This window comes from Simochromis diagramma, unplaced genomic scaffold, assembly GCF_900408965.1.
Source record: "Simochromis diagramma unplaced genomic scaffold, fSimDia1.1 OVJJ01000753.1, whole genome shotgun sequence".
NCBI lineage: Eukaryota > Metazoa > Chordata > Actinopteri > Cichliformes > Cichlidae > Simochromis > Simochromis diagramma.
Window position 1 is genome coordinate 8,960,094 of NW_024387523.1, and position 12,206 is coordinate 8,972,299.

Below are 12,206 nucleotides of genomic sequence, written 5' to 3' on the forward strand. Positions count from 1 at the left end.
CTCATAGTTTGGAAGACCATTGTGGCCATCTCATCACCCAGTTAAAACCAAGCAGTTCATCTTTTAACACACATGACCTGCCTTAAAGCTTGCTAGTCCCCTAGTCTTCTCTATTATATGCAACAGTGACATTACAGAAGACAGTTAAATGATTTGTTAACACATATTTTTTCTAATTCATACTCTGACATAATATCAACCATGTTAGTTTCTAACAATATTAGAACAACTAATTATCCTGTGTATTGTGTCTGTTTTAATTGTTAGAGTACAATGAAAGAGTATGTAGGGCATCTACTGAAATGTAGCCTTTTTTATTTCATGCTTGGCTTATATACTTGCCCTCTGTTTCATTAAGTGCATCTGTTCAACTGTTCTATAAAGCAAACAGCTAATCAGTCAACCATATGGCAGCAGCTTAGTGCTTTTAGGCATGTAGGCTTCGTGAGATCACCTGCTGAAGTTCAAAACAAACATACTTGGGGAAGAAAGGGGATTCAAGTGAATTTAAATGCAGCGTTGTTGTTGGTGACAGACAGCTTGGTCTTCAGGAGCTGTTGATCTACAGGGATTTTTCATCGCTAGGATTTATAGAGAATGGTCTGAAAAATATTCAGTAAGCAGTGCTTACTCAGTAAGTGAAAGGAAAAAAATGAAATGAAAATGCCTATTTGATGCCAAGGGTCAGAGGAGAATGGCCAGGCTGCTTGGAGCTGATAGGAAGGCCAGAATAACTCATCCATTTGTTAGCGCCAAGGTGGGCAGAAGTGTAGCTATGAATACACAGCACATCAGTTTCAATTAAATTCAAGTTTGTTTGATTTATACAGCGCAAGTAATAGTCGCCTCAAGGTGCCTTATATTGTAAGGTAAGGATCCTACAATAATACAGAAGAAAAGAACCAGATGACCCCCTATGAGCAAGCACTTGGGAACAGTGGGAAGGAAAAACTCTCTTAACATAAAAAAGAAACCTCCAGCAGAACAAGGCTCAGAGTAGATCCAGTAGAGCACTTTTGGGATACAATGGAACAGGACATATGCATCATGGATGTGCAGCTGACAAATCTGGAGCAGGTTTGTGCTACCCTGTCATGTATGGACGAAAATCAAGGTGTCATCATCTTGTTGAATTTAAGCCACGAAGAATTAGAAAATTTCTGAAGGCAAAAGCCGGGACTACCTAACAGAATGGCTGATTCGCAGATACAATGGAGATATAAACCAAATTTGCTCTCTATTTACTCTCTCTATTTTATAAGTATTTGCATGCCAGGCTGGCGTTTGATATCAGTGCACATTCAAACTGCCAAAATGCCAGTTCTGGCTCAGAAAACTCTATGTCGGGTACTGAACTGCTCATGTTAGAGAGAAACCACAAATGAAGGTCTCTGGTGTAAAGTCTAATGGCTTACCCATACAAAACATTAAAGAAAATCTTTCTAGCTCTTTCTCAGTTGTATTTTCAATTTTGCTGGATTTCTTTCCAAACATGGCTGTCTTAGTCCCTTAGGAGGCAATTAAGCTACCAATGTACTTTTGCAACATGATTAGAACAGACAAATAGTGCCAACATCATCAGGTTGTCAGTTTCACCAAATGCAGAGCTGCGGAGTACTTATGACACTTTCAATATTAAGTGGTCATGTAATCACAACTCAAGTGGATGATTGCTGCAGGATAAAGGTGAAAATGGCCATTACCCTTACACAAACAGCTAGACTCCAGTTCCTATTACTGAGAGGTTTAATATATATATATATATATATATATATATATATATATATATATATATATAAATAATTCTGATTTCTTTTATTAAATTACCAAAATATAAGCGAATATGTGACTAAAAGTAAACAATAATGATAATAAATAAAAAAAATAATAATAATCTGCCATAGACTTGCTGGTCAATTTTAAATGGCTGTATCTGTAGATGGCATCTCTTACCACCACACATACTTCTATGAAAGGTAAAATGTATGTTTTTATTAAGGTCTAGGTCATCATCAACCCCAAACCCCAAGCCTATTTATTTTGACACAGTCAGATTGCTTTCTTTGTCACCTTATTGCCAAGACTGTGGAGAACAGTTTTAGACAAAGATAAAAATTACATATTTTTATGACATAATTTAGGATTAGGGTTATCACCAATGATGAGTTGGACCTGAGAGGGTTCAGACAATCTAGTCTCACAGCTTGTCATTTTGACCAGGAAGTGAATGAATGTGAAAATGAATGGCTCGTTGTGTTGCTAGCGGTTCGCCACCGAGAGTCAGTTTGAGGCTGAAAAGGGAATTTGTCTGGAAAAGATCTTAGTCCTACCCCCTGCTGTTCCTCATTTTGGACTGTGGCTGGTAATAGCTGGAAGAGGCCAGAACTGCTGGTACTTGTTGTTCCATTTCCATTATCATATATCATGTCAACTCTCTTCTCTTCGCCATCACAAACGTTATATAGAAGTGTGTGTGGTGGGGGGTGGAGGTGAGGGGTTACCTTAACTACTCTTTTAAAGCAGTGCCCAGCTGTGAACTTCACTTTAGCTCCTTTTGTTTATCACACGCTGTAAGATTTTATTACAAGGAGCTACATAGCAGCTCCAATGTTCTTCTTTAACTGCTGATTCCTGTCTCACACACACACACACACATACACTGTATAGAAATAAATGTAGTTGATACCTACATATACATATAGTCACATAAACAGAAAAGCTTTCTTCTTGGTGTATAACCACATCAAGGAGAAAACTTTTACCATTCATCCCATCACTCTTTGTATTTGCTCAGCTTCTGCTCAGCACGATTCTTTTAACTGCTTTTTTTTTTCATTCTTTTAATGCTTTTATAGAGAAAGGTGTCACATTTTTCAAATGGTGGATATCTCATCTTGGCATTAATCTTTTCATATTAAAAAGCACAAAGCCATGTAGAATAATTTCACATTATCCCATTCGTGATTGTTAAGCTGTCATAGTTAGAATTTCAGAAAATAACTCGAATCCTAGTATGACAGTTACTTGACAGCTCTGCAGCAACTTTCTAACAATACAGGGATTGTTTGGTGGGAAAGGTTCCACTGTCAATATTATAAATATATGGATGTATTATTTTTGAACAAAATGGGCAAAAACACATCTGACATTTTTCAACCACAACATTGGATTATTTCCAAAACTACCACATAACCCCTTAAATTTTTTGTTTGTACAATGAAGGACACATTAACAATTTCAATCACATACCTGCTTGCGACTCTGATGCATGCTACCACAAGCAGCATTTTATTTTAGAATTAAGATTATAATCTTTTAATTAATCCAGACAGATGTACATGGAGTGCTGTCAAAAGTCTTGAGCAACCCGTCATTTCTATATAAAGTGCAGCAATTTATGAAAACATAGTGTGTACACAGCCTGATCTCTGTTAAGCAAGGTTTCTTGCAATCTGTTTGAGCAACCTTTAGGAATAGTTCTCCAGGCTTCTTGGAGAACATGCAAAGCTCTAAAATGATGTTTTGGATGTTGGCTGCCTCTTGTTCCATTCTCTGTCAACATGATCCTGCTCTGCTTCAGTAACGTTGAAGTCCAAGCTCTGTCGAGGTCAGTCCATTGAGAGTTTTCCATTGTGTGCTTTTTTAAAATTTGTGTCCAGGTACACTTTTATTGCATTGGCACTGTGTTTGGGATAAATGTTGAAAAATGAAGCTGTTACCAATTAGATGCTTTTCAGATAGTATTACATGGTATTAAAATCTAACCGTACGTTTCTGTGTTCATAATTCCATAAATTTGCTGAAGTACAGCACCAAACCTTGACAGAGCCTCCGCTGTGTTTTACAGATGACTGTATCACTGATGTACCTCTCTACTGGCCTCCTCTGTACATACTGACAATGATTACGTGGATCAAATATACAAAAACGAGGGATGACTCATGATCTTTGCATGCTATTGTAGATTATAAAATAATCTAAAATTGAATGGATAACAAGTGTAGTACAATATAACATAATTTTTTATTTTTTTAATTTTATTTTCAAATCCCCTTCCTTCAGTAGCAAGGGCAGTTTAACAGAAGTGTTATCTTGAAATCTTTTTTCCCCAAACTGGTTTACATCTAATCTGAAATGACATTTAACTCCAGCAATTCTAAACCCGTCTCATTTATTTGGTAATGGCAACCTATTGCTGCAGACAGGAAACTGCCAATCACATTTTGCCAAGCTGTATCAGAATGCTAATGTACGCCTCACGTGCACGTTACAGAATATTTGACATGAAGAAAAGGATGTATTCAGAACGTCACCTTGTGCAAAATAAAGGTTTGGAAAATAAATGTGCAAAACATTCACGCTGATCTTTAAAAGTAGTAACAACACGTATATTCTGGGCCTGTTATATATAAACTATTTTATGTTTTTTTTTTATTCATTCATGATTGCTTAATAGTGCCTCTGCTTAGATTAGAGAAACAGATTAAACAGATAAAATATGTTTGTTGTGTAAAGTGGCAGCATGATTACACTGTTAGGAGAGGCACGCTGTATCATACAGTATGGTTTATGATGTACAACTAAGGCTGTAAAGTGGTGTTAACTTATTAGACAAAAAGTGTTTTATGATACAAGTCCTTCACAAGTCTATAAAAAGAGTTGGTCACAGTGATAAATGAATCAAGCTGACAGGCAACTGACTCGAAAGTTGACAGGCGGTAAATCTAAGTGCCCCAGAAGAGACACCTGATTGTTACAGAACTCTCTAAAAACAAAATCTTTTTGTGTTATACATCTGAAAAAGTAACTTCAAAATCACTTTTTTGGATTATTTTTTTATTTTTTGCCCTTTAATCCATGTATATGATTTCTTACCGCATATTCTATGTTTTGCATTCAAGCATTTTACCTTCTACTGTACTCTGTTCAGGTCTGAAACTCAGTTCATCTTGTAAAAAAATTACTGCTGACTGAGGTGTAAAACCTCTGAACTCCATGAATCATCCCCCCGTCTCTGTGCCTCTGTTTTCCTGTCTTGCTCTCTGTCCCCCTCGCCCACTTCACTGTCCTTCACTCCCCCTCGCCAGTCTTCCAGTCTGCAGTGCCATTTGTCTCACTAAAAAGTCTAAAAGCATGGCAGCATTCTCTCGTGCTTTTTACCCTCTGCTCAGTTCTTTCCTCCCCACCTCTTCCCCTCTTTCTTGTGCTCTCTGTACTTGGACTCGGCTATAATTGCTTATCTAGGGAGAAATAAAAGCTAGGTAAATGGTTACATGTGTGAGAATGTGTATGTGTGGTAGAAAGAAAGAAACTGTATAGTCCTTTACATGCAGGCCTTTGAATGTGTGTGTGTGTGTGTGTGTGTGTGTGTGTGTGTGTGTGTGTGTGTGTGTGTGTGTGTGTGTGTGTGTGTGTGTGTGTGTGTGTGACAAATGCAGATAGTTCTACAGATGGCCCATAAAAGCAGCAGCTTGTAATGAAGCAACTGAGACTGAAATCATGGTTATGGTAAACTGGGGAGAGACTGAGATAGCGAAAGAGAGGCAGAGATAGATAAAGAGAGAGAAATGAGAGGAAGAAGAAGTGTGGGTATGAGAGAATAAATAAGAGAGGGCAGGCAGCAATAAACCACGGTGAAGAGCGTGGCATAGCTGCTGGCTACTGAATAAACTAGTGTAATGAACGTGTGTGATGTTCACAATAAACTAGGTAGGAAAGAATGAAAGGAGGAACAGGGAGATGGACATAAGGGTTGATATATTAGTATGGATAAAACAAGGGAGAAATAGAAAGGAGGGAGGTGTTGTCAAAGGTTTTTTGTTGAGGATAAGGTAGTAAGGGAAGAGAAGGGGGGAATCGATGGATGGAGGTGCAGAGAAGGAGAGGGGTAAAAACACCAGAAGTGGGAATGAAAGCCTAACAAGACAGCAGAAACAGATGGAGTAAAGAAGCTGGACAGAAAATAGTAATAGTGAAAATGACAAAGGGGGAAACAGTGCAAAAAGATAGATAAATGGAAAAAGTGATGGAGATACCAGTCAAGCTCCAAGTAGCTAAAATGGGAAACTGTTGGTTAGCGTGTGCCCTGGATTGCACTCTGGACCACCAATGTTAATGTTTGTGTGTGTGTTTGGATGAGAGTAAATGTGTGCCTGATAGGATGCTCAACAACAACAAACATCCTGACACCAAGTGGGGCCATGCTGACTGGTAAAATCGATAGGCCAACGGGTCGCAACACTAGGCCAACCTGACATCCAATCACAGTACAGCACAGGGGTTCGCCACAGTGATGGATGACCATGGTTGTGTGTGTGTGTGCATGTGCGCTAATGTCCAAGTGTGTCTTGTCAGTGTGTGTTTCCCTGTCACTGTGTGCGTGGAGATAAGGAGAATGGCAATTAGAGGTGTGTGTGTCAGGGAGCTGGCAGGCAGACTTAATGACATGTACACATGCATATACGCATTTAAGAGATATGATAATAACAAAAAGAAAGCTGACAGGTTTATTTTAAAGGAAAATGAAAAGACAGGTTGATTTTGGCCACATAAAAATTCCAAATATAAATGTCCACATAATCACCCGCACTGTGGCTAAAGGGGAAGGAATGGGATGTAATTGAAAAGGTATGACAGTAAAGTCATTTTATAAATGAATCTATCAGCCGGCCAATTCAAGAGTCATATCATCCGTTCATTTACTGACATTTAATCTTCTCTACCTGCTTTGTGAATAGTAATTACAAATTATTGCAGTTAGTATGACAGAGAGCTCCCTGCTGCTGTACTAGAGCTTTTTACAAACTTATTTTGGGTATTTTTGCAGTTCGAGGAGTAAAGTGAAAGATTTCCAGAGTTTCTCGTGACATTTAAAGAATATGTGTTGCTATACCGCCACCTCTCATTTGGGAGCATACTCTTCCTCACCACTGCTGTTGATTTCGGTTTTTCTAATCTTTTCTCTCTTCCTTTAACATTTTCCTTTCTTACCTTTTTTGCTCTCCGTGTCTTAGTAGTTTCATAGTTCTATCTATCATGCTGGGCATCCTGCTCCTTTCCCTCTCTGCCCCACCACTCTCCCCAATCCACAGTTCCCTCTCACCCCTATCTGTCTAGTTCCTGCTCCCCCTCCCTAACCCCGCATCTGTCTGAACTGTTTCATAGTTGTATCAATCAAGTTCAAACAATAAGACCAGAGTTGCTCCCTGTGCGCCCATCTACTTCCTGTTTTATGGCTTGTAATACCCCTTCTCCCCCTGTCTCGCTCTCTCACTCCCTCTCGCGCTTGTTTGTGCGTCTGTGTTGGCGGATGTTTATAAGCCTACAATTGTGCATACGTCTTTGGCACAGAACTGCAAATTAATCTAGCGGGAAGAGGGGGGATTGAAAAGAAACTTTAGCATTTCCGCCCTTTCTCCGAGGCTGAATTTTCTCTTCTTTGATTGCAAAGGCAATCCAACTGCCCATTTACAGCCATCGCGCTCGGCAGTATGTATTTGTAAAGACCAGTAGGCTCCCAGCTATGTCTGCGCTTGGAGCAATACTCTGGAATAGGCTGTAATGGAGGTATTTAAACTGCATCACCACAATGCAAGTGTCTTGCTTTTCTGACCCCAGAACTGTTTTTAATGACAGACGCAATGGGACCGGGCTGTAACACCATGTCTACACAGAAGACACAGTGTGAGCTGCACATTAGCAGAGCAGCAGCAGCTCTGATTCAGTCACAGTATTGAGCTGTGGGTCACCTGTGTTTTGAAAGCCCTCAGAGCACAACATAAAATAAAATGAGCATTGGTGAGACCGTGTGTGTGTAATATATGGGAACTAGAAGCAGAAAAAAACTGTTTGGATTATGGGGGTAAGCATAACTGAAAGGTTCACCCGGACTGATTGAAATTGATCGTCTGTTTAGTTAGATGTGTGTGTGATCTGACAGACTGAATTACATGCATCACTATAAAAAAGGGGCTGAGCATATTATCTGAGTGATGGCTGAGATAGAAAAATGTATATTTCAATATTTTAATCAAATTAATCCCAAAACAAAACTGATAAAAGCCTTCATCTCTCTCTTTTTCTGTCATCTTTTGCAGAACTGCACAGTTCATCTTGTGGAAACCCTGGTGTCCCACCCAAAGCGGTGCTAAGTGGTGGAGGAAGATTTGCAGTGGGAGACAATGTGCGGTACAGCTGTGTCCCTGGTTATGTCTTAGATGGTCATGCGACACTCACATGCATCACCAATGCCGGAAATGCCGCCGTCTGGGACTTTCCCGCTCCCATTTGTCGAGGTACTGACTCCACATGTTTTTGTGTTGTGCGTGTGCAGGCGCGTGTTTATGTGTGTGCATGATTAGATGTGAAGAGTTTTTGTCCAATTTGAAAATAAATTCAAAATCGACCTCTATTTTCAAGATCTTTACTACTATACACGTGTCAAATCAAATGGGGAAATAAAATGCTGAAAATGTTCAAAAAGACTCAAGCAATCTTCAAGATAACAGGAATGTTGACCTCTATGTGGAATTTTATGGAAAAAAAAAAACTCTTCATATATTTATGTGTACTGTGTTTAAGTGTCCCTGAGAGAAACAGGAAGACAGACAGACTGCATGTGGGCAGAACAAGGCTTGTGTGCATGCATGTGTGCAGGCACAGAGTGACGCAGGCAAGAGTGTGTAAAGTGTGTAAAGTGTGCATATGTGCGTGTGTGTGTGTCAGATCTGTGTGTGGAAGTTTACTGAAGTAGAAGTTTTTAAAATGTTTTAATTATTGCTGTATGCCACACTGCAGCATTTATGTGAATTTATAGAGGACATGCACAGTTTGCTTTAAACATAAAAAATTAAGTGAACAACTGGAAAAACCTGAGTTTGGAGTTTAGGTGTGATTTTTGAATGCAATCCTCGTGATGACTTTGGTTGACTCAAGAAATGACACAATGCATGTCCAAAAAAGATTTTGAATATTTCCTTTAAGGTCCAATTTATAATTAAACATCTCAGATTGTTTTAAACTTGATCAAATGCAGGGAGGTAATAATATCTATGTTAACCTGCCAGGGATTCCAGGAAGAGCATGTTTGGCTACATCTGGCACACTAACATGATCCAGGTTTTTATGTTACTCAGTGTTCTTCTTTTTTTTCCCCTTTTTATTTATAAAGTTTTGCACATGTAATTTGACATATCAGGCCCAATACAGCAAGTACCAACCGATACAAAGACATATATCAAGACAGATTAGGCCATTAGAATTCAGATGATAACAATAAAACAGAAAAAAGAAAAAGATAAAAAAAGGGGGGAAAGGAAGAACAATAAAAAACCCCCAAAAAACCAAAACCACCCCCCCCCCCCCCCCCCAAAAAAAAAAAAAAGAAAATTAAAAATTAAAAATCAACTCCCCCCCCAAAACCAGAACAAAAGGGAACCCCATGATACAAAAGTTTATTCTGTTGTAAGTGTTTTCAATGAGTTAAAGTAAATGATAAAAGGCTGCCACATCTGTGAGAACTTATTAACATTTCCTCTGAGTCTGAATTTTATTTTCTCCATTTTTAAAAAGAACATAACATCTTCCAGCCAACGCGATCGGGCTGGAGGGTGAGGAGCTTTCCAAGACAGCAAAATTCAACGTCGTGCCAGCAATGAAGTGAAAGCGATAATATCCAGTTGCTTACGACTAAGGTTTAGGGTGGCATCTTCAGAGACACCAAAAATGGCAACTAGTGGGCATGGTTTGAGAGTAACGCTCAAAACACGAGAGAGCACTTCAAAGTAAAAAGTCCAGTATAATTGAAGTGATGGGCAGGCAAAAAACATATGAGTTAAATCACAGGGGGAGGTGTTGCATCTGTTGCACAGGTCAGGAATGCCGGGGTATATTTTAGATAGTCTAAATCTTGAGAAGTGTCATCTGTATACCGTCTTAAACTGAATAAGGGCGAGTCTTGCACATGAGGCTGAGGAATGAATTTTGTCAATTACTTTGTCCCAGTAACCTTCAACAAACTGAAGACCCAGTTCCTGTTCCCAACTCGAAGCAATTTTCTTGGTTGAGTAATTGTTTGATGCCATAATTAAAGTATATATTTGTGATATTAGAGCCTTACTGTGAGGCTTCAACTGGAATAAGTTTTCCCACCAAGGCTTGAGAGGCTGACTTGAAAACTCTGGCAAGATAGAAGATGCACAGTGTCTTATTTGAAAGTAGTGGAACAAATGATATGAGGGCAAATCATACAAAGGACAAGTCCTCAAAGAATGACTTAAAGTCCGCTAGCAATGCAGCTCTATGCTCCTCAAGCATTAAGCTAATCTCGGCTGCAGTTACAGGTGCCGCAGATGTCGAGGTTTCTCGGTCTCGGTCTTGTTTGCCCTTTGACTTTGACATTCTTTGGATCTTCAGTAATCAACAAAGGCTAAAGACATCCAAAACTGGGAATCAAAATCTCAAAGAAGTAGGTTCGTTAGGTAAATGCTGAGCCATGTAGCGGAGCGGACCTAAAACACGTCTACCCAGTAAACGCCATTACCGGAAGTTCCCATGTTACTCAGTGTTCTTTGTCCCTTCTTAAAATGTACAGTGGACGCTGTTGCTGTAAATTGTGTAGAATCTGCAGATCCCTAGCTGCTGACAGCTCATTATTTTACTTTGCCAATCAATGTTGTTGAGTCCCAATGGCTCTTGTTGTCCCTCATTTATAAAACTTTGTGTTGAAAGTTCATGGAAAAGGCAACATAGACACACTTTTCTTGGCAGTTTGAGGAACTAAGGCAATAGTATATCTGAGGTACAATTGACAGTTCAAAGATGTTTCCATATATGAGCAGCCTTAGGGGACCTGAATCAAAAGCACTCTGTTTGTGTCATTTATTGCTGGAGTTATCTCCTGAGTTCATATTTGCCGTGGGTCCTAATTAAAAATATCACACACCATCATTTAGGCAGGGGCACTCTGTCACTCATTTTAAAGGACCCAGGCACAGGCATGAAACTAAGTTATTTTATCTATATAATATTTAGATATTGGTTAATTGGGTACATGAATACGTAAGTATAAGTATAAAAGTAAGTATAAGGCCACTTACTTTTGTGAGGGCGTTGTGGTGTGGAAAGAGAACCCAAACACAGGCCTCGCAGGCAGATTGAGGATGTGGATGGTGTTTATTATAAATGTAGGGTGAACATAACATGAGACGGGCGGACGGACGGGCTGAATGGCTGGCTGGGCTGAAATGAACTGAAATGAAAAACTCACACACACAATTGACGATGACAAGACAGTGAACTGCGAGAAACTGAGGGTTTAAATACACTGGCTAATGATGATGATAAGAGACAGGTGAGAACACAGCTGAACTGAACAGAACATAATGCATAATGCTAACATAATAAAGCAGGAAACGTGAAAGCTAAACCGTGACAAAGTAAGAACTGAAAACACTGGGTCAACAACCCAGGAACCCTGACAACGTTTTAATAAAATATACATTTTTTTGAAGTTGAACATCAGGGTAATGTAGGCACAACAGTAACTCACTGGAGTAAAAGTCACTCCACCTTTCATTACTGAGATTAAAATCTATTATTTGTTTATTTTCAAACTCTATATAGGCCCCTATATTTTCAGTGACAGATATAATCCCCATCCAGAAAGACCTGTCATTTTTCAGAGATTTAGCTGCAACGGAGGAGTTATATTTCGCTATATATTTCAAAATGTTTTGCATTCACACAGCCCAACATCATCACACTTTCTCTTTCCTTCACTGTTGAAAGTATGCATTCACTGTGGTACTACTACTAATATTGGTTTTATCCAATCAGATAATATATCTCCAGTTTTCATCAGGCTTCTTTTTTAAAAAAAGAAAAGTTTTTATTTTGATATACAACTGACAGATATAATCCTCAGTCAAGGGCTTATGGCCTGTATTTTCCATATAGTCCAGTCTTAATGTCATGCTTTTTTGATTTTTCACGAGAGGAAACATTCAGTTTGTCAACTTAATTATAGGGAGTTAATACTGTTATGATTATCTGACATTTAAGTCATATTGTACATTGTTGTACCTTACAGTGTAGCCTTATGTGTATGGTTAATTTGTCAGAGGAAAGTTATATTTTTAAAAAATTAATGCTCTTTTCAATTGGCAAGAACACCCAGTAGATGCAATCAATGCAGCCAACCCCCTGCG

At 39.0% G+C, this 12,206-nt stretch overlaps 1 protein-coding gene across 7 annotated transcripts in view; it reads left to right on the top strand.

Annotated features, from left to right (window-relative positions):
• The window catches only part of csmd3b (CUB and Sushi multiple domains 3b), a 380,853-nt gene that overhangs the window by 142,532 nt on the left and 226,115 nt on the right, over window positions 1–12,206 (top strand). For all 7 annotated transcript variants that reach the window (XM_040020932.1, XM_040020933.1, XM_040020934.1 and 4 more), the window contains exon 4: window positions 8,097–8,294. In XM_040020932.1, the coding sequence (XP_039876866.1) occupies window positions 8,097–8,294 (198 nt within the window). The remainder of the gene's footprint in view (window positions 1–8,096; window positions 8,295–12,206) is intronic.